At 59.0% G+C, this 26,925-nt stretch overlaps 1 protein-coding gene and 1 long non-coding RNA gene across 6 annotated transcripts; one reads left to right on the forward strand and one right to left on the reverse strand.

Moving 5' to 3' along the window:
- Window positions 1–22: 22 nt before the first annotated feature.
- On the reverse strand, window positions 23–25,050 carry IL2RG (interleukin 2 receptor subunit gamma). Of its 2 annotated transcripts, XM_039488829.1 has the most exons (8): window positions 24,844–25,050; window positions 11,956–12,061; window positions 10,700–10,881; window positions 7,408–7,550; window positions 6,518–6,680; window positions 2,109–2,214; window positions 1,654–1,738; window positions 23–262 (listed from the first exon to the last, which is right to left on the reverse strand). In XM_039488829.1, the coding sequence occupies exons 1-8, from the start codon at window positions 24,956–24,958 to the stop codon at window positions 47–49; spliced, it is 1,116 nt and encodes a 371-aa protein (XP_039344763.1). In that variant the 5' UTR covers window positions 24,959–25,050; the 3' UTR covers window positions 23–46. The 2 variants fall into 2 exon arrangements, with proteins under 2 accessions (XP_039344763.1, XP_039344764.1); XM_039488830.1 differs by lacking the exon at window positions 2,109–2,214 and having other exon boundaries at window positions 50–262.
- On the forward strand, window positions 15,840–22,373 carry LOC120372097. Of its 4 annotated transcripts, none has more exons than XR_005584733.1 (3): window positions 15,840–18,228; window positions 21,047–21,294; window positions 21,369–22,373. It is a non-coding gene; the product is annotated as an uncharacterized LOC120372097 (long non-coding RNA). The 4 variants fall into 4 exon arrangements; XR_005584732.1 differs by having other exon boundaries at window positions 21,403–22,373; XR_005584734.1 differs by lacking the exon at window positions 21,047–21,294 and having other exon boundaries at window positions 15,840–18,235; window positions 21,403–22,373.
- Window positions 25,051–26,925: the final 1,875 nt, after the last annotated feature.

Below are 26,925 nucleotides of genomic sequence, written 5' to 3' on the forward strand. Positions count from 1 at the left end.
GAGGAGAGGCGATAGAAGCAGACACTCCCAACTCCTGCTGGTAACATCACACTCCCACGTAGCTTTTTTTGGAGAGGATCAGCCCAGGGCTGCTCCTGGAGGCTGGGGCTGAGGAGCGCCCCGGGGGGGCTCTCGGCTTGTCACGGCCCCCCCAGAGGGGCGAGCTTCCCTCCTTGGGGGGCAGCTCACTGACGTAGCAGAAGCTCTCGTTGTAGTTGGGATTAAAGCTCTCCACAACGTCCTTGGAGACTCCGGCCCATTCCTCCAAGAGAACCAAAGGCAGGTTAAAGGCGGCCCCCTGTAGCAGACACTCCTCTGCTCCCATTCCAGGGCTGCCCCACGGCCCAGCCAAGGGGCCCCTCTCCCCCCACTAGGGCAGAGGCAGCTGGCTGCTGGCGCCGAGGGTCACAGTGTGCCTGTCCAGCACCCAACGTGCTCCTGGAGGCACCAGCAGGGAGCTGGGACCAGGCTGGCGGGTGCAGCACCTTAGTGCTCGCCTAAACTGCAAAAACCCCTGCGATGGTGAGTCTGAGGCCAGGTGGACTGGCCTGGACATGCGGGGCTCCAGCTCGGGGGCTAACACCAGCAGTGGAGCCGTTCCTGCTCGGCCTGGCTGGGTTACGGAGCCCGAGCAGGAGCCCGAGCAGGAGCAGCTACATGGCTGGTGTTAGCTCCAGAGTGGGAGCCCCACGAGCTGTCAGGTGCCCCCGCCTCTGAGCCTGGCAGTCGTGGTTCTTTGTTTGCAGTGTAGATGTACCCTGAGTCTCTGGGCCAAAATTCAGGCCTGAGGTTGGGGCAGCTCTGGCTGTGCATATGTCCAGGCTGACTCCCCTGGGCCAGCTGAATGGCCAGGACCCAGCACAGGGACTGTCCGTGTGTCACGTGCTCTCGGACCTGCTCTAGGTTAACACTGCAGGCAGCAGCATGGGGCAGACACGGGTGCCTGCCCCCAGGGGAGCTGAACCATCGCTAGAGGGAAACAGCCTGTCTGTCCCAACTCTCCAGGGAGCAGGTGCCCCTGTCTGTGGGTGCCTGGCTCAGCCCTATCTGTCTGTCCATCCCAAGGAGCAGGTCCCTGGCCCAGCCTGGCCCGTCAGCCCCTCCCGGCCCAGCCTGGCCCGTCGTCCCCAGCCCAGCCTGGCTGTCCCCCCAGCCCCGCCCGGCCCCTCGGCCCCTCCATCCCCAGCCCAGCCCGGCCCATCAGCCCCTCCCGGCCCAGCCTGGCCCGTCAGCCCCAGCCCAGCCTGGCTATCCCTCCATCCCCAGCCCAGGCCGGCCTCTCCGTCCCCGTCCCCGCCCCATCGGCCCCTCCGGCCCCAGCCCCGCTCCTTGGCCCCTCCATTCCCGGCCCAGCCCAGCCCATCAGCCCCTCCCGGCCCAGCCTGGCCCGTCAGCCCCAGCCCAGCCTGGCTGTCCCGACATCCCCAGCCCAGGCCGGCCCCTCCGTTCCCGTCCCCGCCCCATCGGCCCCTTCGTTCCCGGCCCAGCCCAGCTCCTCGGCCCCTCCATCCCCGGCCCAGCCCAGCTCCTCGGCCCCTCCAGCCCCGGCCCAGCCCGGCCCCTCGGCCCCTCCAGCCCCGGCCCAGCCCGGCCCCTCTGGCCCCAGCCCAGCCCGGCCCCTCGGCCCCTCCGGCCCCGGCCCAGCACTCTTACCGGGAAGTTGCCCTGGTGGGTGTTGAAGAGCTCATCGAAGTTCTTGCTGGGGTTGGGGATTCTGGGCATGAAAATGACCCAGACTCTGCAGAATGGGAAAGGACTTGTTTAGCGAGGAAGGGCAGCCCCTGGAACCTGGCTGCAGACACCTACCAGGGGCCCTCCTCAGCCAGGCACCGGTCAGTGTCCTCTGACCCAGCCCTTCTGCCCTGTTCCCCAGCCCTGCTCCCACCCTGTGTCCTGCCCACAGAGCTGACCCGGCGCTGGGGCTCCCCCAGGTCTGGGTCACTGCTCTGCTCTCAGCCCCAGCGCCGGGTCAGCTCTGTGTGGGGGACACAGGGTGGGAGCAGGGCTGGGCCAGGAGGACCCACGCCGGGGACAAGGCTTCTCTGCCTTACAGGGCCATACCTGCGCACAGGGGTTGGGGGCTCTTGGGGAAGCAGTGGAAGACTCACCTTTCCATTCTAATCAACAAAATGACAAGGACCAGGATGAGCATCAAAGAGGCAGTGGGGAGAACCACGTGAATCCAGAACCATGGTGCCTGCTTCTCTGCCACGCCTGCGGGGGGGGGATGCACAGTGGGTGATGTGGACACACCAGTGGTGTGGTCTGACTGTAGAGGGGTGGGGCAGAGAGGCCATGGGGCTGTTCCTGTTCATGGGGAGCAGGCAGGAGCCTCACACAGCTGGGAAGGCGGCAGAAATGAGCACTTGTCTAAACGTCAGGCTGTGTCTGAATCTTACTGATCCTTTCTGTGTAACTTCTCCAGGAGACAGCCGTCCTATCACCTCCTGCCACCCCTCCCATGCAGGCCCCCATGCCCTGATCACTGCAGCTTCCCTCCCTCTGGCTTCCACACACACAGTCCTGCCTCGCTCAGGTCCATTCAGAATGCAGCTGCAGAGCATTTCCTCCTCTCTTGCTGTGCCCACGTCACCCCTTTCTCTACAGCTCCCCCTTCTCTAGTGCAGCAAATCACTGCCTGTCTCCTCTGTCTCAAGCCTTTGCAGAGTCCCTCTCTGCCTGCCGGCCTGTCGTCTGGGCTTGCCAGGCGTCCGGCTTTCGACCGGAACACCTGCTTGAAACGGGCCCTGGCGGCTCCGGTCGGCACTGCCCCCTGGGCCGTTACAAGTCCAGTTGGCAGCACAGCGGGCGCCCAGGGCTAAGGGACGCTCCCTACCTGCCCTGGCTCCGTGTGGCTCCCGGAAACAGCCGTGAGGTCCTGGCAGCCCCTAGGCGTGGGGAGGCTCCCCGCACTGCCCCCACCCCACGGGGCTGCTCTGCAGCTCCCAATGGCTGGGAACCGCCACCAGTGGGAGCTGTGGGGGCAGTGCCTGTGGGCGTGAGGGCAGCGCCCAGAGCTTCCCTGGCTGCCCATGTCCTTAGGGGCCGCAGGGACCTGGAGGCTGCTTCCTGGGAGCCACAGTAAGCGTCACCTGGACTCCGCACCCCAAACCCTCTCCTGCACCCCGCAACACCCCAACCCCCTGCCACAGCCCCCTTCACCCCAACCTCCTCATCCCCGGCCTCACCCCAACCCCCTCATCCCCCAACCCTAACCCCAACCCCCTGCCACAGCCCCCTTCACCCCAACCCCCTCATCCCCGACCCCAACCCTAACCCCAACCCCTGCCACAGCCCCCTTCACCCCAACCCCTCATCCCCACCCCAACCCTAACCCCAACCCCTGCCACAGCCCCCTTCACCCCAACCCCTCATCCCTGACCTCACCCCAGAGCCCTCACCCCAAACCCCAACCCTAACCCCAACCCTAACCCAGCCCCTTCACCCCAACCCCTCATCCCCACCCCAACCCTAACCCCAACCCTAACCCAGCCCCTTCACCCCAACCTCATCCCCGGCCTCACCCCAACCTCCTCATCCCCACCCCAACCCTAACCCCAACCCCTGCCACAGCCCCTTCACCCCAACCTCCTCATCCCCGGCCTCACCCCAACCCCTCATCCCCAACCCTAACCCCAACCCCTGCCACAGCCCCCTTCACCCCAACCCCTCATCCCCACCCCAACCCTAACCCCAACCCCTGCCACAGCCCCTTCACCCCAACCCCTCATCCCCACCCCAACCCTAACCCCAACCCCTGCCACAGCCCCTTCACCCCAACCCTCATCCCCGGCCTCACCCCAACCCCTCATCCCCACCCCAACCCTAACCCCAACCCCTGCCACAGCCCCTTCACCCCAACCTCCTCATCCCCGGCCTCACCCCAGAGCCCTCACCCCCACCCCAACCCTAACCCCAACCCTAACCCAGCCCCTTCACCCCAACCCCTCATCCCGGCCTCACCCCAACCTCCTCATCCCCACCCCAACCCTAACCCCAACCCCTGCCACAGCCCCTTCACCCCAACCCCTGCCACAGCCCCCTTCACCCCAACCCCTCATCCCCGGCCTCACCCCAACCTCCTCATCCCCACCCCAACCCTAACCCCAACCCCTGCCACAGCCCCTTCACCCCAACCCCTTATCCCCTGGCTCACTCCAGAGCCCTCACCCCACCCCAACCCTAACCCCAACTCTAACCCAGCCCCTTCACCCCAACCTCCTCATCCCCACCCCAACCCTAACCCAGCCCCTTCACCCCAACCTCCTCATCCCCTGGCTCACTCCAGAGCCCTGACCCCTCCCCCCACCCCAACCTCCTGCCCCAGCCCCCTTCACCCCAACTCCCTCATCCCCGGCCTCACACCAGAGCCCTCACCCCCCCTGCACCCCAACCTCCTGGCCCAGCCCCCTTCACCCCAACTCCCTCATCCCTGGCCTCATCCCAGAGCCCACACCCCCAGCTGGAGCCCTCCCGCACCCCAACCTCCTGCCCCAGCCCTTTCCCCAACCCCCTCATCCTTGGTTTCACCCCAGAGCCCACACCCCCAGCTGGAGCCCTCCCCCCCCCGCACCCTAACCTCCTGCCCCATCCCAGAACCTCCTCCTGCACCCCAAACCCCTAATTTCTGACCCCATCCAGAGCCCCCCCCCACAGGGGAGGCAGGTTTGTATAAATTTTGGTGGTGCCCAGAACGGGTCCAAGTCCCCCCCAGGCTCTGGGAGGGAGTTTGGGTGTGGGAGGGGGGCGGGTTCTTGAGTTTGGGTGCAGGCTCTGGGCTGGGACGGGGGTTGGGGTGTAGGAGGGGGTGTGGGGGTAGCCTCTGGGAGGGAGTTTGGGTGCTTGGTGCGAGCTCTGGGCTGGGACAGGGGGTTGAGGTGCAGGAGGGGGTCTGGGGGGCAGGCTCTGGGAGGGAGTTTGGGTGTGGGTTGCGGGCTCTGAGCTGGGGCAGGGGGTTGGGTTGCAGGAGAGGGTGAGGGGGGCAGCGCTTACCTTGGGCGGCTCCCGAGAGCGACCCGCACATCCCTCTGGCAGTGGCTCCTAGGCGGAGAGGCCGGGGGTGGTCTCCGCACACTGCTGCTCACAAGCACCGCCCCTGCAGCTCCCATTGGCTGCAGTTCCTGGCCAATGGGAGCTATGGAGTCGGCGCTCGGGGCAGGGGCAGCGCGCGGAGACACGCCCCCCTCCCCCGCCCAGAGCCACAGGGACATGCTGGCTGCTTCCCGGAGTGGTGCGGAACGAGGGTGGGCAGGAAGCCATCTTAGCCCCACTGTGTGCCGGTGGTGGTGACGGCGGCTGGGAGCCCCTGGGCCCTTTTAAATCGCCCGGGGGTGGCAGGCAGGGGCAGGACAGAGGGGGGGCTTCGGTGTGGGGGTGGGGAAGGGGTGTTAGGTTTTTTGTGCGATTAGAAAGTTGGCAACCCTACTGTTGTCTCATTCGCTCTCACACTGCCGATGCTGGTGCCACCGACCTGTGAGGCCAGCCTCCATTGTCCACGTGTCACATTTACAACCAAGCCCTTTGGTGCGTCCCCCAGGCGGCCCCTCTCGCTTGGCAGGGCCTCCCCAGAAACACCTGCAAAGCTCCAGTGTTAGCACCTGCCCCCCTTACAGCTCCCTTTCCCGGGATGCCTACAGAAACCTCGGCAAGGTTGGCTGGTGGTGTGCCGAGGCCAGCGCCTGCCGTGCTGCCCAAGGCTGTCTTGGTGCTTGGCTCTGCTTGAAATGCTGCTGCTGCCCCAGTGCCTATGCTGACGGGAGGGGTTCTCCTGTCGGCACTAGCAGGGTGTCCCTAGGGCAATGGCTCTTAGACTTTTGTACTGGTGACCCCTTTTGCACAGCAAGCCTCTGAGTGCGACCCCCCTTATAAATTAAAAACACTTTTAAATATATTTAACACCATTATAAATGCTGGAGGGAAAGCGGGGTTTGAGGTGGAGGCTGACAGCTTGCAACCCCCCATGTAATAACCTTGCGACCCCCTGAGGGGTCCCGACCCCCAGTTTGAGAATCAGAGCCCTAGGGGGTGCAGGGCTCAGGACAAATCACTCTCTCACTCGCCTCCCCGCTAGTCTCCTTGCTGTCCCTCCAGCACCCCACCCCACCCCCATTTGCCTGCCCACTGGCCTCCGCACCGCCTGCCCCCTCAGCCCTCTCCCACCTCCTCACCCCACTCACCCTCCCGCCACACCTCCCCACCAGCCTCCTCACCTGAATATTGGGACAAATGGCGTCCTGATCGTACCTTGGTCGGGACACGGGACAAAGGATAAATATTGGGACAGTCCCGATTTTATTGAAGCGCAGGGCCCCCCAAAGTGCAGGGCTCGGGGGCTGTCACCCCGATTCACCCTACCCAATGGACAGCTCTGGGCCCCCGGAGTCGGTGCTTATGCACTATGCAACTACAAATAATAATCATAGTTAACATCTCTCTTGTTGGGCCCAGGACACCCCTTATCAACAACCCAGGGCCGGGGGCCAGCTGGGAAACCCTGGCCGGGTGGGGCGTCACCTACCCTTGTCTGTTGCATTGTTGCCCCAGAACACTGGGACGCTCCACTCGCTCCAGAGCTGCGTGGTGCCGCAGTACTGATTGATCTTGCTTTTCACATAGAAGGTGTAATACTTCTCGTAGTCCACGCTAGGGAAGGAGAAGATCTTGCCACTGGCCAAGTGCTCCTGGGGCAGAGACAGAAGTTCCCATGCATGTGAGACAAGGTGGGTGGCTCGGCGCACAAGGAGATGCTCTGAGTGCCTGCTGTGAAACATGGCCTGGCTTCCGCAAGGCTGGGGTCGCCATGCATGAGTGGAGAATGGAGCTCAGCCCTGCTACAGACTCCCTCCCCTTTCCCTCTTCACAAACTACAGGCTCAGCCCATCCCCTGCTTGGCATGGGCTCACGCCTGTTCCCTGCTACGCCTGGCTTCAGCCAGCTATGGGCACAGCAAGGGCACAAGGAACCTCGTTCTGCCTGTGAGTCCCAGTGCCCCGGAGCCTTGCAGGGACCGTGCTGCTCCCCAGGGGGGGTGTGGCATAGGGGGCTCTCAGTTGGCCCTTGGGCAGCGCTGTGCTTCCAGGCGCCTGAAGGGTTCCCAGGGAGAACGTGTTAGTGGTGGGGGCAGAGGAGAATGGGTTGGGGCCTGCAGCCTGAGATGGGGCATTTGGGTCACGTGAAGGGTGATGAAAGCCAGAAGAATCCTGAGGTGCAGTGAAGCAGCAGCATTAACTTAGCCCCAGGCTGGCGTGACCCTAAGCTCATGAGGGTTTGGGAAGGGCAGGGGACCAGTGAATGTGAGCCCTGGGGTAAAGGTGGCAGCGGATGACAGGCTGTGGCCCTTGGGGCCCCCCTCTGAGCTGCCCCTGCCTTGGGTGGCCGCAGGAGGGCCAGGCTGCTGGTTGCTGTTACCGTCCATCTGGTGTCCTTGTTGCTTTTGTATCTGACAGCATATTCCAAGCAGTGGGGCCTGTTGTACATGGAGTCCCAGGTCAGCTGCAGCTGGTTATTGCTTATGTTCTGGATGGTCAGGTTCACTGGTGGAGCGGGTTTCACTACAACAGACAGACAGACAGACAGTCTGCCTCGGGGGCGTGGAGCTGGGCCAGGTGCTGCTGCAGCGCTGGCCAGGCCCGCCCCAGAGCCCCTGAAGGGGATGGAGGGGGCAACTAGGATGCCCCATGCCCTGGACAGGGAGCCACTTCACTTGTACAGGTGAAGGGCCATCCCTAGCCATTTGGGTGCCCTATGCAGCCCCCCCAGGGGGCTGTGTGGGACCCCAGGCCTCTCCCTCCCCCCCCCGGGGTCTGGGAGGCAGGAGCTGTGAGGGGCCACTTGTGGGGGCCCCACAGTCCCAGAGTGGCCCGGGGGATTAGCGGGGGGCCAGGAGCAGCCCACTCCACTTCCCTCGCCCCGGCCCCAGCCGTGTCGCTTGGGGGAGGGGGTTTGGGGGAAGGGAAGGGAAGGGATCTCCCCTCCTCCCCCCCACCGGCAGCGGCGGGAAGTGGAGCAGCCTGGCCCCAGCTCGCTCCACTCCGCCAGCTCCCAGTCGCAGCGCTCTGCATCCCGCCGCTGGTGAGTACGGGGGGCGCCCTTTCCCCAACCTGAGTGACATGGTTGGGCTGGGGCAAGGGAAATGGAGCAGGCTGGGGCCACGTCGCTCCACTTCCCGTCGCCGGCCCCCCATTCCCCCAGCGACCCCGCACTCATCGGCGGCGGGAAGCGGAGTGACGGTGAGTGCGGGGTCGCTGGGGGAAGAGGTGGAATGGGGGGCGGGCTGGGGGCAGAGCAGGGGGAAGGGTAAGAGGCAGGGCAGAGGGAGTTGTCCGGGCCCCACACCCCCTAGGGACGGCCCTGCCCCTTGCAGGGGGGACCGGCCAAGGGATAGGGCTGGTTGGCCAGGGCTGGTGCTGCTGCATATGCCTAGGGCACCATGAACTTTGGGGCAATTTGGTGCCCACATTTCATGGTGCCCTACGCAGATGTGTGTGCTGCATATGCCTAGGGACGGCCGTGTACAGGGCAGGGCAATCAACAGGTGCTCGTCACCCCCGCCACCTCTCGAGATGGGGCCTGCGCAGGGAGACCCCGGCCTGGCTCTGCCGTTTGCTGACTGTGTTTGCACCCAGGCGCTGCAGGAGCGGCATGCAGGGGTGGCTCTAGGAATTTCGCCGCCCCAAGCACGGCGGCACACCGCGGGCGGTGCTCTGGCGGTCGCCGGTCCCGCGGCTCCGGTGGAGCATCCGCAGGGACGCCTGCGGGAGGTCCACCGGAGCCGCCTGCCGCCCTCCCGGCGACAGGCAGAGCGCCCCCCACGGCATGCTGCCCCAGGCACACGCTTGGCGCGCTGGGGTCTGGAGCCGGCCCTGGCAGCATGGCCAGCCCAGGCAGCTGGCCTGTGTGACACGTGTGTGGTGGGTGGGGCTGCCCTCAGGACCCCGGCAGACCCTTCCACATGGGGCAGCAGAAAGGCCCTATGGTGGGATGTTCACCCCAGTGGTGCCAGAACTGGGGGGGGCAGGGCCCTCCCACTTTTTGAAACTGAGGGGTCTGGCCCAGCCCCTTTTCACCAGGGCAGCCCCTACCCCCGTCCCCTCCTCTTTCCCCCAAGGCCACACCCCCTGGCCAGGCCAGCGTGGAGCCCAGGCAGCTGTGGGGAGCCACCTGTGCAGGGACCAGGGGGGCTGAGAGCAGCCCCCGGCCCGGGTCCCCGCCCCCCAGCTCCCCCGCCCAGAGCAGGTGGAGGTGGAGGGTCTCACAGCTGACCACACGGCTTTTACCATGGCCAGGCCCCCGCCTGGGTCCCTCCACCTGCCCTGAGCAGGGGGCCCAGCAGGCAGACAGGGGCTGCTTTTGGCCCACCCTGGGGGCGGGGCCTCAGGGGAAGGGGCTGGGGGGAGAGCTCCGGTGCCCTTGGTTCACCCCACACCAGCCCCGCAGGGCCACGGTGGCTCAGAAGGGGCTAATTAACGCGGGAGGCTGCACGTGGGGCGAGGCAGCCGGAAGCTGGGCAGCCGAGTACTGTCGGTGGATCCCATCTGGGGGGGCGGGGGGGGGCGGGTATAAAGCTCGGACGCGAGAGCCCAAGGGGCTGCAGCTGCTCTCTGGGCCTAGTGAGGAGAGGAGCAGAAGCCTGGGAACCTGCCCTGAGGGACAGGGTTACCGCGAGGGCTGGTGGAGAAGGAAGCCTGCGGAGGGCAGCGTGGGTCGAGATGGTCAGACTCTGGCTACTCATTGTAGGGTCCCCTACCTAGGGAAGTGGCACAATCTGGAAGTGGGAAGACTGCCTGGATTGGCCCAGTGCGTCTTCGTTACCCTGGAAGGGGCGAACCGTAGTGAGCTGGCCGGAGGCCCAAGCACTGCCGCTCCGGAGAGCAAGAGGGGCTGTGGTGTGAGCGACAAAGGCAGGGGGCATCAGATGGGGCAGAGCTAAGCTCCAGGTGCAGCCACAAGGGGGCGCCCCAGCAGAGAGCAGAAGCCCCACTGCAGGCCCTCACTGGTTCTTTTCCAGGGAACATTTAGAAGTGCCGGGTGATGGGATTCAGAGGGGCTCGACCTGAAAACCGCTGTCTCTAACTAGGCAATTTCCCAAATTTCTAGCTGACGTTGACCCTTTCAGGCACCAGGGCATTTCAGTGAACGGCGCTGACACTCATCAGCAACGGCTCACTTTCCGTACCCTAATCTTTGTAAAGCCCTCAGGCCTCAGAACGGGGAGGGGGCTGGCCAGTTCCTGTGTATCTCACCCCACCTGGGTCCCTGACACCCTGGGTTGAGAGGGGGCGTGTGAAACCTCAGGGCATTGGCATCTTTGTTGGGAAGCTGGGCAAGGGAGTGGAACCTGAGTTTATAATGTGAACCCTTCTCCTTGGCTGAGAAAGAGCTGCTGCTCCGTCATAGTCACACATGACTTGAACCAGGAGAGGCCATTGGGACGCAAGAATTTTTGGAATAACGCAAAGCTGTTATTTCTCTCCTCCTCTTCATCCCACTGGCCCCCAAGGCGTGTGTGACCAACAGTGACAGCTTCCCTTCACCCCTTCCTGAGGTGCAGCAGCCTCTGGGCTGGGACGATAGAGTGCGGGAGGGAGTGGGAGTGCAGCCAGTCCTGGATGCAGCTTCTGCACCAGCATGGACCATGGGTGTCAGCTCGCTGGTGCAGCCTGAGCTGGGCAGGTGAAGCATGAGCTGTGCTCTTCCATACCTAGGTCCTGCAGCTTCATGGCTTTGGTGGGGATGACGAGGCTCCTGCCCTCATGGCTGGCATTGATGTGGATGTAGAAGGTGCGGAACTGGATGATCTCGCTGGGGTTGAACCAGCAGCCCGTGTTAATGCCCTCCTCCTGGAGGTAGTGCTTGCATTCCACTGGCATGTGGTTTTCAGGCCTAAGGCACAGAGCTGGTTATGGGGAGAGCTCAGAAATCAAGGACAGCAGAAAACTGCAAAGCCCGGGGTCCTTGCTCCTTACGGATGCTGCCCTCAGCTCTGCTCTTTGAATGATCTCTGCTGTGCACTCCAGCCCCTGGCCCTTGTGCTGGGTGCAGTGCACCTCCTCTCTCAGGACTCCTGGGGCATGCCTGGGGAGAGCTCTGAATGCACCTTCTGCTCTGGGCTTGGTTCTGGGGCTGAGGAGCAGGTCTGGCACCGTTAGACAAGGGCTGGTGTGATTTGGAGTCACCCAATGGGGCATTCGCTGGCTCTGCTTAGACTGGAGGCTGAGCTGAGGTGCAGACCCCAGCCTTTCCAGGTACTTGGGGCTCCAAGGGTGGTGTCATAGGCTGCTCCCCACTGAAGACCAAGTGCCCGTGAGAGAAGCCCGTTCCCCATTGGGTGCCACCAGCAGCACGGCCCGCGTGTCTGGCAGGGAGGGCTCGGTCCTGGGATGGCACGAAAAGAGCAGACTCTCCAGGGTTCCCGAAGCTGCCAGGCTGGCGCCTTGGGGGTTCTGCTGTGGGAGTGCCCTGGCTCCCTGCCAGGGTTCAGACCAGAGCCTCAGAGTCTGGCTCTTCTTGGGGAGCCTCCCTGTAAAGCACCGAAGACTTGCCTTGCTGGGATCAGGGACTCTGCAAGAAGTGCCAAGAGCAGGGCCGCTCTGCTCTCCCCTCCCGTCAGCGCGCAGGCCCCACCCCGAGCGTGCCTGCTTGCCTACAGGCCCCATCTCAGCCACTCCCTCTTGCGTTCCAGCACCATAGGGCTGCCAGGCAGAGCCACTCCCCACACCTCCAGCCTCATTGGTGGCAGGAGAGGAAAACTTTCCCACTGCTTCCAGCTCTGCACTAAGCCTGAGCTCACAGAATGCCCCATGATGCATAACAAGGTATTTGAGCACCCCGGGGACCCATCACACTTCCTGGAGGATGGCTACTGGCCTGGCACTGCCCTGCTTGGGTCATGCTAACGGGGAATACAACCCACAGGACAAGGTAAGAGTAGCCCAGCCCCAAAGAAGAGTTGCCTACCTTGGGGAAATGTACCAGTAATAGAGCGAATAATTGGCTGTCGGCATCTCTTTGCTGCCCCACATACAGGTCAGGTACTGATCGTTGAAGACGATGCACTCCACACCTGCAAGGGGAAGCACATTTTGTGGCTGAGTGACCTGCTCAATTCAGCTGCAGAATCAGGACTAACCCCAGAAGCCCTGACGCCCAAGCCCTGCTCTGCCCACTAGCCCACACTTTAAAGGAAGTGTATCGCAAAGCCAGCGCTGTGTCAGAGGGGAGCACGCGAATGGCCGACCCACCAGGGAGGAGGGTTCCTGAAGCGGGGTGGGGGTTCAGACTGCAGCATGTACAGACATTCTGTGGGCTAGGCATGTGGGGAGCATGTGGTACAGAGGAGGCTCAAGTCCCTGCCTTTCTAACCCACAGAAGAGGATTTATGTAAATATTTCAGCTAAGTTGGGTCACTGCTTTGAGGTTATGTGTGCATCCAGAATGCCCTCTCTCCATATGCTGTGCTTGGATAACGCCACTGACTGAAGATAGAAATGCCACACTTGGCTGGGTTTGTAGGTGTTGGTGCGTTTGGAGGAATAAGTTCAAGTGGAAGAACGTTGTGGAAGGAGTTTCAAGATGATGAGCAGTTATCGTGAGCCAGTTCACACCTGCACTTAGCATTTTGCTATCGGGGATCAGTCTGAGATGCTGGAACAGTGAAGAAGATTGAGGACCCCAGCTCAGTTTGGGCTTTCTTGGTTTGCCATATGAGGTGCCCAAATCAGAGCTGCAAAGCTTTCTGTTCTGTTCATGTTCTTATCCTGCCCTTCTCCTCTGCCTTCCGGTGCATGAAGTGATTTAACGGACATCTGCCGCATGGGGCATGTTCTTTTTCCCTTTCACTCTTAGCAGGAAATTGCGTAGGGATTTGAAAAAAGAAAAAAAAAGCATTAGTTGACACATGCGCGGTACCCTGGGCCTGTACTAACAAAGGCAGGCTGGAGAAGTGTGCCAGGCACTCGGAACAGAACGTGTTGAGGTCAGTGCTGGTTTTTAGCTCCTGGGGGAGTTCATGCCACAGGCAGGGACTTTATCCTGGTGGTGAACTGTTCTCCTGCATCAGAAGAGCAGAGCTGTCAACCAGTCCACGGCCCAGAACTTTTGGCTCCTGGAACTTTAGATATCCTGCACCCAGGCCCTTGAGCACAGTGAAGATCTGGACCAAGATCTTGAACTCAACTCTGTGTTCTATGGGAAGCAACACAGGGAGAGGAGGACAGGTGTGACGTGCTCCTGATAGCCTGTGTTGCTGAGACGCACTGCAGCATTTGGCACTGGTTGGAGTTTTCTGGGGGCTGAGGACTTCGTGCCCAAGTGTCTGAGTGATGGGGGAGTTTGAGATGATCTGGCATTTGAGAGATGGAGATGGCAGAGGGTGTGGTGTGTACTGACACCCCTGGATTTGAGATGACCGGGGTTGTGGTTCTGCTTTCAGACAATTGGACAGTGTAGCGGGGAAGTCATCCCACTCCAGCCCTGAAGGGGTTAAAGGCCAGCTGTGGGAGAGGGCTGGGGCTGAGAGCCAATAGGAAAAGGCTGGGAGGCAGCCAATCAGGGCCAGGCTGGGCCCTATAAAAGAGCTGCGGGGGTCTGACAGTAAGACAGTCTCACTCCACCCCTGGAATGAGAAGGGTCTGGCTGCCTGGGAGCTGAGCAGGGTACCTGGGGCAGAGCAGAGCAGGGAAAGGGAAAGAAAAGAAAAGAGCTGGGGAGCTCCAGCCAGGCAATTCCCCAGGCTGAGGCCTTGATAAGGGCCTAAGGAGGCACTGGGGCTGCAGAGGCAGCTGGTCCAACCCCCTTGCCAGTGATGAGTGGTTTACAGACTGCAGTCTGCCCCAGTGAGAGGGGGAGCTAGATGATGACTGGCAGTAGCCACTGAGGCAAGGTGGGCCTAGAGGGTTGGGGGGGTTCCCTGGGAGGGGAGACCCAGAGTGTGGGGACTGCTGCGGGGCAGAACCCCCAGGGTAAGGGGCACTGGGGTCTGGGAGGGACACAGACCTGTGGCAGATGAGACATCGGCCAGCAGGAGGCACTCTGAGGCTGGAAAGAGCTAATTCCCAGATGACCAGCCTGAGGCACTGTGCCGGTGAGTCAGATTACAAAAGCAGGTCAATAGCCCTGAGATCCCAACTTCCCCTACCTTGGGAAACTCTTGGGGCAAGTTTGAGCCAAAGTTCTGCGGCACATCTTGAGTGTAGGAGAAAAGGAAACGAGAAATGATTTGGTTGTAACAAGAGATTCTCAGAAATGGCTTTTCTTGTGGCTGGGGCACTGGCTGTGGGACACTTAAGAGCACAGCCAGGTCTGAACTAGTTCCAACCTCCCCAGACCAGGAGAACAATGGTGTCACAAGAAGAAATATGTCTAGTTTCATTTTACCCTGTGTACACAGGCCCTGGGGGGAAGGGCAAGTGGGTCTGAGATTAGACAATTAGAGACTCCTAAAAACAGGACATGGCACAGCAGAAACGCACCAGATTGTAAGCAGCAACCTCCCCTCTGCCTGCACCGTGCACGGCTTGTTCGCTTTGGAATGAAAGCTCTGGTCCACTGGCTGCTCTCCTTCTCAGCACCTGGCCTGGTCCCGTGTCTGCCTGCCCTCAGTAAGGTGGGGTTAGCCTGCTGCTCTGGGGAGTCACTGGCCCAGGGCGCACATATGTGGAGGGCCTGCTGCTTCTCTTGCTCTCCCAGAGCAATCATGCCCAAGTTGGTGGGTTGTGTACTGGCTGCCAGCAGCTGCACAGCAACTCCCCGGCCAAGGATGGAGAAGGGTGATGCTGAATCCTGATGGAACAGGCCAGGTTTTACTGAGCTCTCTGCAATATGTCAAGGAGAGAGGAAAGACTGATGAGTCTCCTCAGCCCAGCAGCTTGGCTTGCCTCAGGCAGGAACAGACTAAGGCAGAGGCATTATAAGCCCAAGTCACGGGCCCAGCTCCTGGTGTCATTTGTTGAGGCCAGAATCTGTTTTCATTTAAAAAAAATATATTTGTTGTTAGCCCCCCTGGATGTCAAGAAAAATGTGAACATGTAACCTGAGTATAACTGACTCATGCCTGAGTCTGCAAAGAGCCTGAACCGATAGCCCCATTCTGAGGCTTGGGCAGGGGCTACTGGGCTCCTTGTGGCATGTGCCTAAGGCTCTGCCTTGCCTTGCCATGCCATGGCTCCCGAGCCCATGAGGAGGCGGTATGGGTGGTCAGGGATCCGGGAGAGAGGCTGTGCTGGAGAATTCCCCAGGGCATTATGCTGTTTCACTGTGACATGGCCTCCCTTTTAGGAGCTGCCCCACAGCTGGAGCTTTGCCACTGCTGGGTGCTGGTTACTACCTGTGCAGCGAGAGCTCGTTAGTAGATGGAATTGTCTGTGGGGCCAGTAACATTCCCCCCCGCCCGCCCCGGACCTGCTGCACAGCCCTGCACAGCACACACCCCAGTGACTTCCATCCATGTGACCAAGGCTCAGAATGTTGCTGTTTACTAACAGGTCTTGTGGCCTGAAAGCCCCATGCTGGCCCCCTCCCACTGTCATAGGGCCACATGGATGCTGGGTCTCGTCAGCAGAGGGTGCTGTGCCCAGCCTGGGAAGAGCCAGTTCTCCTGTGACAGCTAAATACAGCTGTTAAATCCCTCTCCCTGCTGCTGCTTCTCCTCCCCGCTTTGCCCCTCACTGAAACTGTCCACTGGTTCCTCCTCCTTTGCAAACCCAATGGCTGAGGCAGCGCCACCTCCCCAGGCCGAGTGCCCAGCAGCCTGCATGGCCCTTTCCTGCCAGGCTCTGGATGAACCCTGGGTCTGTGTATGACACTCGGCCGTCAGAGCTGGGGCCTGGAAAGTCCCTGCTGAGCCTGCAGGCAGGGCTGTGGTGAGCAGCACTTTGTAAATAGCCACAGGATGCAGGCTCAGGAGAGCCCTGCCCTGGCTCTGGGTGGCTGTGGTCAGTCAGCAAAGAGAAACCAGGGCAGCAAAGTAGGCCATGCCCCTGAGCCTAACCCTGTCAGAGCCCCCCAGCCCCTGGGGCTGGGGCTGGGCCTACGGGGGGCACGACGGCTGCGTTCCAGCCTCTGCGGGCAGACTCCTGGGTGTGCCTCAGGGCTGGGCTCTGTGGGGCTAGTGCTCCATGCTTCGGAGGCTCCTCCTGGGGTACAGGACACAGCACCTCCCTTACGGCAGGGGGTCTCCACCAGGGTACGCAGAGCTCTGCCGGGGGGACAGCAACGCAGCTCCATCACTGCCTACTTTTACAACAGGCTACATACAAACTAACATTTCACACAATGACTTGTTTGTACTGCTCTATAGACTAGACACTGAAATGTAAGTACAAGCTTTATAGACCAACTGATGTATTTTATAACTACATGGTAAAAGTGAGAAAGTAGCAATCTTTCAGTAAGACTGTGCTGTGACCCTTGGTAATTTGTCTGATTTTATAAGCTAGTAGTTGGTAAGTGAGGTGTAACTTGGGGTACGCAAGACAGATCCGACTCCTGGAAGGGGCACAGCAGTCTGGGAAGGTGGAGAGCCACTCCCTTAAGAGCAGGAGGGGTAGCTGTCCTGCATGCCATCTCCCCTTAGGTCAGGGCCATAGAATCACAGAATCTCAGGGTTGGAAGGGACCTCAGGAGGTCATCTAGTCCCACCCCCTGCTCTCTCCCATAGCCCTGGGAGAGAGAGACATGCCCTACATGGGTGAAGCAGGGGGCTAGGTGTAGCCATTTCTTGCATTATTTTACGCACCAATAGCTGCTAGGATGAGAGGAACCATACGACTGATGCAGCACACTGGTCATTGTTCTGGAGTAGCCCTGGTTAAAAAGGGCTGTGCTAATTAGTGGATTGGGATGGGCTGAGGAGAGCCCCAAAGGCTAATTAGCCCATTAACCAAGAGGTAGAAAAGGCATAGGAAGAAGTGCCCAGGGGGACAGAGAGAAGCAGGCTTTTCAGAGCTAGAACCAGGTGAGATCTTCCCCCATCTTTGGTGGAGTGAGCTAATGATTGTACGATATTGTAAATACAGAGCAGCATGACTGTGCAGGTGGGGAGGAGAACACAGTGAAATAAACCGTGAGGTGCTTGGCCAGAAGAAGGTCTCTGAGCAGTGACAAGAGACAGGAGTGGGACCCCCCGCCCCCGCCCATCCCTCTTGAAGGCTTGGCTGGGATCTGTAGCCAGTGGGGGAGTTTGGCAGCCTGGACCGTGGAGGGGACCCTGCAGTGGCTGGTGAAACAGCAAGGGGAGCTGTAGAAGGCTCTGCCAAGTCTCCAGCAATCCCACCCCCTGGACTGGCAGCCCGCGCTTGCCTGGCTGGCGAGCAGCAAAAGAGCCTGCAGGACTTTCTGAGAGACCCAGCCAAGGCTCAGCAGCAGCTTCCACAGCTGGCGCTGAGTCCTGTGGTGGGAGATGGCCACCAGACATACAGCCTAGGACGGTGTAGGATGGGCCCTGCGGATGATCCAATGAATTCCTGGGCACCTTGGAGAGAGCAGCTATGGGTGGCTCTGAATGAGGAGCAGGCCAGGAATTATGAGGTGGTTCAGGCCACCATCTTGAATCAGGTGGGTCTGTCCACTGACCAGTACCACCAAAAGTTCTGATCCACAAGGTGGAGTGGGGGTTGCAGCCCCAAGCCTTGGCCCAAAAGTTGATAGACTGGCCCACCTGCAGGCTGAAGCCAAGACACCCGAACAGTGAGGAAGATAATGGACAGACTGAACAATTCCCCTACGGCTTCCCCAAGAACACATGGGTGTGGGTCAGCGGGCATCAGCCAGGTTCTGTGGCTCCAAACATGAAACTGAGGAGGCACTTGTGAGGGCAGATCTCCCCAGGAGCGGACTGACCTGACAGGGTGGGTGTTTGGGAGGAAGACCAGAGAACCTCCAGCTGGAAAGGAGATAGAAAAGGAGAACCCAGAGGAGCTCTAGCTGGGGCTTGTCCGTTACATGTGACCAGTGCAGTGCCTGGGACTCATAAAAAAAGATTGCCAGTACATGGAATGCAGTTTTCCCAAGTCTCATATTTGGGCCAGGACTGGAGGGAAGAAAAAGGGATCGAAACTGTTCTCCATTTCACAAATGTAGACACGGCCTCGGCTTGCGCTCTGGTTTGGTGGGAGCTGCTGAAACCCGACTGGATGATTCCAGGAGCAAGTGTAAACCCAGCATGTGCCAATGGAGATAAGAAAAGTTGCCTCTAGCAGTGGTTCCAATATAACCTCCCCCAGACCTTCAGAGGTAACAGGTGGGGGTAATGGAAGGGCTGCCCTGCCATGTTGGGTACCGACTGGAGCCCCTTCTCCATCAGCAAACAAGCTGGTGTAGGGGTCCTCAGAGTGGGGAAGAGGAATCCCAAGGAGGGAAAAATTAAACCTGAAGGGAGAGAAAAGAATAAACCAGAGGAGGAAGGAAGGGAACCCTCTAGGCAACAGAGCCTAACTCACAATGAAAGAGAAGAAAGACAACCCAAGCCCTTAAGAGTGGGGGAGAGGGATAGCTCAGTGGTTTGAGCATAGGCCTGCTAAACCCAGGGTTGTGAGCTCAATCCTTGAGGGGGCCACTTAGGGATCTGGGGCAAAAATCAGTACTTGGTCCTGCTAGTGAAGGCAGGGGCTGGACTCAATGACCTTTCAAGGTCCCTTCCAGCTCTAGGAGATAGAATATCTCCATCAATTTTATTGATTTAAGAGGGGCCAAGGGACCATGGGGACCCCCCACAAAGTTTGCAGGGAGATGAAGACCATGGGTGGGTTGGAGGTTAGGGAGGACCCAAGAGCATGAACAAGCAGAGGGATGGGGGAACAGCCCTCGATCAACCAGCAGACGCAAACGTGGAGAAAGAGAGAGCAGACCCCCAGGCTGCCCATGGTGCGAAGACTTGTGGGCTGAAACCGAGCTGGGGGTGTGAGTGAGCCTCCCAGGGGGGCCCTAGACGATTACCCAGGGACAGAGGGAAACATCTGAGGTTAGGTCTGCGAGAGCTAAAACTAAAATCGCTCTGGCTGTGGTGGTGTGGGCAGTGGCTCAGGCCAGCCAGCTGCCTGACTCCGGGTCCCAGCTCATGCTGCTGGTTTTCACATGCTAGCTCACGCAGAGCTAGTGTGGTCTGGCTGCTTGGGCTGGGGCTCGTTCCCAGCTGCGGGGCCGACACACCCTTAGGAGCCAGCCTGAGAAGAGCAGAGCTGCTGCATGGCTTGATGGGCCCAGACTTTGCGCACTGTCCCAAGGCAGCAGCATGGCTTGGGCCTCTCCCAATCTACACCTGTCCCTGTTGCCTAGGGCCACCAGGGGCAGTGCATGCTGGGACCGGTCATCTCCCTGGGCTTGGGCTGTAGTGAAGTGGAGATGTTTGCAATGATTGTGTAAATGTGGCATCGCTTTCAACTCTCAACCAAGCGCCAGCTGGTGCCTCTGGCACAGCTGGGCAAAGCTGAATGTCCACCATGTAAGCAGCGTGGGGAGAGACAAGCAGCTGTCTAGGGTGACCCCCCCCCCCCAAATGCTAAGGCTGGCTCAGGGGGACAGAACCCAGCTGTCAGCGCAAGACACGTGCAGGCTGCTGCTGATGTTAGAGTAGCAGCTGGCTGATCAGGATCCTGTACGGCTAGTGTCAGATCTGCCCCTGCCCCCCTTGGGCTGACCTGATGTGCTGGGTGCTGCACAAACACTGCTAGCTACGGTTCCTGCCCCCAAGGCCTTACAGCGTAACAGTCTGTGTGATGGGAGTGTCCCTCTCAATGGGCAGGGGGGGTGACCCAAACCATGTGCTCACATGTTAAGTGCTGCTGGCCCTGAGCTAAGGGGCCAGCCAGGGTAACTGAATTTAGCTGACAGTTTCCCACTTCAGGCACTGCCAGCTGGGAAGGAGGAGGGGGAAAGTGGTATCTATTACAATGGGACAGATTTATCTGCACAGGAAATGAACCCCCAATTCTGCAGAGCTCTCCAAACTGCCCTTCAGTAGCACATCCCAGCTCCACCAGGAAGGCAGTAAAGTGGGGCACTGCGCACCAGAGATGATCTTGGCTGGATGGGGAGGGAGGTGAGCTCCGTGTCAGAGACCCCAGGAGGTGGTAGGAGGTGCTCCAGGCGCGGCTGGGTGATGGGCCCAGCTCCGCGGAGGAGCCGAAGCTGGGTGCCAACAGCAAGATGCAGTTGGCTTCCATGCTCTGCCGTGCTCAGCAGCGAGAGGGCTTGGGGACGGAAGATGAGCTTGTGCTTGGCCTTGCTGTGCCTGAGCTGAGGCACACGTGAGAAAGGCGCTGAACCCACGGGAGCTGCTGGGCTCACTCAAGGAGTTCCAGGGTCTCCAGCAGAGAGGAGAGCTGGGACCTGGCTTGCATTGCTCTGGGGAGTGCAGAGCTCACTTAGGCACCACATGAATAATTACCCCAAACCTAGGAGAACAGAAGGTTCGGGGAAGCGCTCCGACATCAAGAATGTCAGAATGAAGGGTCTCAGTGCACCCGAGTGGCTCCAAGAGTGAAGCACAGGGCCTGAGATGGGCCTGCTAAAACATACGCAGGTGGTGGTCTGCTTAAAGGACAGCCAGCACAGAGCCTGCTGCAAGAGGGGCTGTTCTGCACAAGCCTGAGGCTTCCCCAAGGGAAGGAAGAATGGGCAGGCTGGAGAAAACAGGTAACGGAGCTCATTACTGACTCCAGGTGGGCTCTGTATTGTCTGTGCAGCAATAAAGAGGCTCCTGGAAGCAGCAGGAACAGAGACTCCCACTGACTTGACAGGGCTTTGAATTGGGCCCTCTGCAGCCAGTGGGTTCTGGTTGTTTCCACTCCACCTAGAGATTGGTACACAAAGGGTTGAGGGGAGGGATAGCTCAGTGGTTTGAGCATTGGCCTGCTAAACCCAGATTGTGAGCTCAATCCTTGAGAGGACCATTTGGGGATTAGTCCTGCTTTGAGCAGAGGGTTGGACTAGATGAGCTCTTGAGGTCCCTTCCAACCCTGATAATCTATGATTTAGAAGACTGGCCCCGCTGCAGCTGGTGCTCTGCCTGAAGGGGCAGCAGCTAAATTACAAACCTTTTTATTTCCTTAAGCCCAACAAGGACCCAGTGTGGCTTGTCCTGAGCCCAGGCATGAGCCAGCCACTCCCCACTGGGCTAAGCTGACAGCAGTTGTACCATCGGCCTGAAAGCACTGCTTCTGCTATTGCCTGATCAGCATCACAACTGCCCCAGAAATTGGTGCAAGGCAAAGGAGCAGGATTCTGCCAGGCCTGGAGGGAACAGACATTCAGATAGATGACAGGCTAGGTATGGAGACATCAGGCAGAACGGAAAGACAGGTAAAATGCTGAAGGCAACTGTGGCTGCAGGAGTAAAATTAGATAAAGAAAAGTGCTGACAACCCCAGCTACAGTGGTTATGTCTCTTTTTCCCCCCTTCCCTTCCAGGTGCTCTACAAGGAAGAACCCACAACAGGAGGCAAACAGCACATTGCCAGCACCACTGGTAGCTCTTCCTCTGCCTGCACCGGGCAGGCCCTGCCAGCCCTGGTCTTGGCTTGCTGGGAACGTGACCTGTGAGGCAAGCCAGGCCAGGGGAATTGCTCAGTGTGAGGGGTGTCTGCTGGGGAAGTCCCTCAGGAAGCAGGTCAGAGAGCTGCAGGAGGAGGTGGCTTGTTGGGGAGCAGGAGGACTTAATTGACAGGATGCGCATGGATACAGCCGGGTGAAGGATTCTGGCTGACTGCAGACCGAGAACCAGCTGCTCTACGGGGAGGAGACTGGCTGCTGGCCACCTCAGGCAGTAGCTTGTGCTCTTCCCCCGCCACCCCACCCCAAGTCCCTGTCCATTGAGGTGAAAAACCTGGTAGCTGTATTGACAACTGGAGGTGAGGGGCAGACCCCAGTGGCTGAGGAGGAGCCACCTGCCTCCAAAGCTGGAGGATCACAGCCACAGCACCTGAGAGGAGGATGCGCAGGGTGCCAGAGGTCAGGGACTCCCTTCTGAGGTGGGTGGAGGAATTCATCTGCCAACCTGTGATGTCCTGGGAGGTGCAGGAAAGGCTGGGACTAGATGACCACTAGTGGTTCCTTCCAGCCCAATATTTCTATGATTAAGAGAAGGGATGAAGACAGAGCCAGAAGTCAAAGTGCCTGAAATGCCACCACCTAAACATGTTTTGGAGCCGCTGCAGTTCTACAGTTCAGTTAAAGGCTTGGAGCACATTTATATAGCATGTGCACTCAAAGGTCCTGTTTTGTCACAAACAGCATAACACGGATTAATGTCTGAGGGGGTCGAGGAGATCCTCTGAGCTGCAAGGGAAAGGATCTGAGTCTGTCCCCCAGGGGTGGGGGACTACAGGGTGATCTCTCACCTTCATGTAGCCAGTGGCCTGTGCTCCCACTGCCATGCTGGAGCCTCTGCATTCACTTATTGATCAATAAAACTTGCAGAATTTTAAAATTTTTGGTGCAGAATGCCCTCAGGAGTAACAGATGCTGGCAGCTGTGGTTCTGCTGGGATGCGCCTCTTAGGTCGAGATGATGGGAAGCCTGCAGCGGGTTTTCCAGACATTGAGAGCAAGTGCACCCACATAGAGAATGTTTGAACAACAGGGCGCTTGAGAGATTAGTGGTATCTGCAGGGTCTCTATCACTCCAACTACTGATGTACTACTGTTCATGAACAGCAACACTGGTCGAGATAGCTCTCGTGTGTGGGAGGCAAGCCCGGAGCACTGGCTGCCTGTTCAGCGAGGATCCCAGTTTATTCATGAGGTTCTTGGAATGAGAGTAACACACAAGGGCCTGCCAGCCTCCCCACTGACATCAGAACAGACTAAAACAGAGACTAGAGATGATACACATCTAAAAACTATACCCACGGTGCAGATACTTATCAGGGCCTCACATCCTGCTGCTAAACTCCATGCAGTGAGAGAGGGACTCTCCATGGCTGAGAGTTTGAGCACCTCTGGTAATTGCATTGGAGGCCCATGGGCCTGGCAGGACTTGCAGGAAAATATTGTGTTCTTTATTTTAATAAAGTTCCTTATTCAGCATTACAAGAAACTGACTTATTCTCAGAATCTTTGCTACCGGCCTGTGGTTCACAGCTGACCCTTCCACTTCCCTCTCCAAAGAGAATGGATTTGAGCAGCACCCGCCTCCTGCCCCACTCCTGGAACCTGAGGCCAGTGCTCTGAGGGTTCAAGCTGGAGGCTGATGAGATTAGAGCCTCTTTCCCCATGGAGATGAGGGCGGGAGCTTGGCAGCTTTGCAACTTAGTACTTCCAGTGCGGGAGCTGGCCTCAAGTCTCCCCATGGCCTCTAGCTTGCTGCCTCAGTGGGGGGAGCAGAGAGCTCAGGAGCTCCCCCTGGACTTCCCCAGTTCCTGCAGCCATGCACGAGTGGTGCTGATAGGCTGCTCTGAGAAGGTAAAAGAGATGAGATGCCATGTTCTGCCCTGCAGCCAGACGTCACCACCCTGAGCTGTCACCCTGATAGGCGCTACGTACTGACCAGCAGCCAGGCATCACCCCCCCAGACGCCACCCTGACAGGCATCATGTACTGCCCTGTGGCCAGCCGTCACCCTAACAGATGCCAGGTACTGCCCTGAGGCCAGACATCACCCCCCAGCCATCACCCTGACAGATGGCATGTACTGCCCTGTGGCGTGCTGTCACCGCCCCCAGCCGTCACCCTGACGGTTGCTATGTACTGCCCTGTGGCCAGCCGTCACCCCCCAAGCCGTCACTCTAACAGATGCCAGGTACTGCCCTGAGGCCAGACATCACCCCCCAGCCGTCACCCTGACAGGCATCACGTACTGCCCTGCGGCCAGACGTCACCCCTCAGACGTCACTCTGTCAGGCATTAAGCACTACCCTGTGGCCAGACATCACCATCCCAGACAGATGCCACGTACTGTTCTGCAGCCAGACGTCACACCCCAGCTGTCACCCGGACAGATGCTATGTACTGCCCTGCGGCGAGCTGTCACTGTCCCCAGCCGTCACCCTAACAGAAGCTACTTACTGCCCTGTGGCCAGCCGTCACCCACCTGAGCCATCATCCTGACAGATGCCAGGTACTGCCCTGAGGCCAGACATAACCCCCCAGCCGTCACCCTGACGGGCGCCACGTACTGCCCCTGCAGCCAGACAACACCCCCACAGAGCCATCCCCCTGATGGATACATCATGCTCCTGCAGACAGACACCCTGGTCCCTGACTGACGCCATATACTGCCCTGTGGACAGATGTCATCCCTTGAGCAATGTCTTCACTCATCATTGCTATTTTACTTGTGCCGATATATTTTTCAGCACATCTAGCACAATGAAGTGCCCAAGTGACACAGTGGTGGCCTCTAGCAACAGAGGGGTTACAGCTCATGATGCAGCAATGCAAGCCTCTTTCCCCCACCCCTGGCAATAAGGGGGAGAAGTGAATTCAGCCTCCATGGACCATTCAGGCCTTACCCTTGAAACAGCGAAGGGGCCAGTTTGTGCCGATGGTGGTGACTTGTGATGCTGACAAGACGACCTGAGTTTTACCAAATGCTTCACAAAGGCCCCCAAACTGCCATCAGGTGGTGATGAGTCAACACCTGCCTAAGCTGGGATGGCTCTGAACCCACAGACAAAGGCTTTATGGACAACGCACAATCTCCAGAGCCAGCATGGCCTCCCCCTTGCTAGATATTTATTCCCCCCACCCACCGTACAGCCTCAAGCTGCTGAACTCCTGCCTTGCCTCTGGTGGCCTGTCAGTGAGGCGCATTCCCCAAGCTCCAAACATGGCCTGTAGAACAAAGGCAGGAAGCAGATTCAGGAACGTGGCTGGCAGCTGGGACACAGAGCAGAGTGAGCATGAGCATTACCTTGTTGCCTCTGGGCGGCCATGGCTCGCTGGCTGCGACCAGAGAGCAGGAAGATTAGAGTCAGGAACATCCCAGCTTCCTTCCTGGCAGAGGAGGGTGAGAGAGGGGAATCCATGGCCCTGTACTGCCACGCGTTCTCTGGACACCTGGGCCAGGCGGCAGAGCTGGCTGTGTCACTGAGCGCTCACTGCTGAAGGAGGATACCACGCAGCTCACTCAGCTTCCGCATGCATTGCTGCTTCCTGTACAAAACCTCGTCCCCGAGCATAGGCGGCAGGTTTGTATAATTTTTGGTGGGGCCCAAAATGGTGGTGCCCCCCCCGCTCCCGCCCTGTAAGCCGATATAAAATGAAGCTACAACGCGTCAGCGCCACAAGATTACAAGGGTCAATTAAAAGTGGAAAGTCAGAAGCAGCACTTGCCTACTTCAATATACAGTATTATATTTTGTTGCACCTGTTGTGATGAAGTGGGAATGTTCTTAATATTTTCTCTGAATACTGTGTGGGTGCCTCAGTTTCCCCTGCAAGATGCCAACTGAAGGTGTTGGGGACAAAGAGATCAGGTGGCCTCCTTGTGCGGAAGAGACACAGAGGGCAGAGGAGGGAGTGTCAGTTTGGAGCTGGCTGGGGAAATGGGGAGAGACTCAGAACTTGGTTCTGGGCTCCCCACCCCGCAAGATGGACCTGACAGAGGGGTTCTGTTTTCTGTACCAACAAGCTCTGTTTAAACTGTGTTCCCATCATCTAATAAACCTTCTGTTTTACAGTCTGGCTGAGAGTCACATCTGACTGCGAAGTTGGGGTGCAGGGATCTCTGGCTGCCCCAGGACCCCGCCTGGGCGGACGCACTGCGGAAAGTGCATGGTGTGGAAGGGCTGAATGCTCCGAGGTCAGACCCAGGAAGGTGTAAGCTTCTTGCCCTGGAGACAGTCGCTCAGAGAGGAGGCTCCCCCAGAGTCCTGACTGGCTTTGAAGGAGTGGTTCCAGAGCATCCCAGCATCCCCTTCCACCCCATGCACTTCCCAGAAGTCCGCACAGGCACTAACACTCCCTCCTCTGGCCTTTGTCAAGAAGGCTAACAGCATTTTGGGCTGTATAAGTAGGGGCATTGCCAGCAGATCGAGGGACATGATTATTCTCCTCTATTCAACATTGGTGAGGCCTCATCTAGAGTACTACGTGCAGTTTTGGGCCCCACATTGCAAGAAGGATGTGGAAAAATTGGAAAATCCAGTGGAGGGCAACAAAAATGATTAGGGGGCTGGAGCACATGACTTCTGAGGAGAGGCTGAGGGAACTGGGATTGTTTAGTCTGCAGAAGAGAAGAATGAGGGAGGATTTGATAGCTGCTTTCAACTACCTGATAGGGGGTTACAAAGAGGATGGATCTAGACTGTTCTCAGTGGTAGCAGAGGACAGAACAAGGAGTAATGGTCTCAAGTTGCAGTGGGGGAGGTTTAGGTTGGATATTAAGAAAAACTTTTTCACTAGGAGGGTGGTGAAACACTGGAATGGGTTCCCTAGGGAGGTAGTGGAATCTCCTTCCTTAGAGGTTTTTAAGGCCCGGCTTGACAAAGCCCTGGCTGGGATGATTTAGTTGGGTTTGGTCCTGTTTTGAGCATGAGGTTCGACTAGATGACTTCCTGAGGCCCCTTCCAACCCTGATATTCTATGATACTCTAAACTGACCACCAAATTTAAATTGCGTGTTTTTCCTGTTAGGTGAGGACTCTGGGGCAGAGCTGGGGATAAGGAACTTGGGGTGCAGACAGGCTGCCCCAGGGCTAGGGCCAAAGAGGACTCCCCTCCACCCTCCCTGGCAGCAGCAAGCTCCAGGGGAGGGACCCCTCCTCTCCCCCGCAGTTCACTGCATATTCTGCTAGGTCCCTCTCAGGTCCAGAAAGCCCACTCGCCTCCCCTATGGTGGGTACCGAGGGGGGAGGTTGCCATCACGTGTGGCCTCCCCTGCTGCCACCCCTCACCATAGCCTCACTGGGGATGGGGCTGCCCCTTGCCCAGCATGGTGCAGGAGTGGGGACTGCAGGGTGGTAGCTGGGGAGGGGCACAGTATCACAAAATT

Source organism: Mauremys reevesii, linkage group 9 (genome assembly GCF_016161935.1).
Source record: "Mauremys reevesii isolate NIE-2019 linkage group 9, ASM1616193v1, whole genome shotgun sequence".
NCBI classification, from domain to species: domain Eukaryota; kingdom Metazoa; phylum Chordata; order Testudines; family Geoemydidae; genus Mauremys; species Mauremys reevesii.

Bases quoted from the DNA above. Each gene is read 5' to 3' on its own strand.
- IL2RG (XM_039488829.1), bottom strand. From the start codon at position 24,958: ATGGATTCCCCTCTCTCACCCTCCTCTGCCAGGAAGGAAGCTGGGATG. The intron at 6,681-7,407 runs GTAACAGCAACC...TCTCTGCCCCAG, and splicing joins ACAAGGACACCAGATGGACG to GAGCACTTGGCCAGTGGCAA. The intron at 1,739-2,108 runs GTGAGTCTTCCA...CCCATTCTGCAG, and splicing joins TTGTTGATTAGAATGGAAAG to AGTCTGGGTCATTTTCATGC.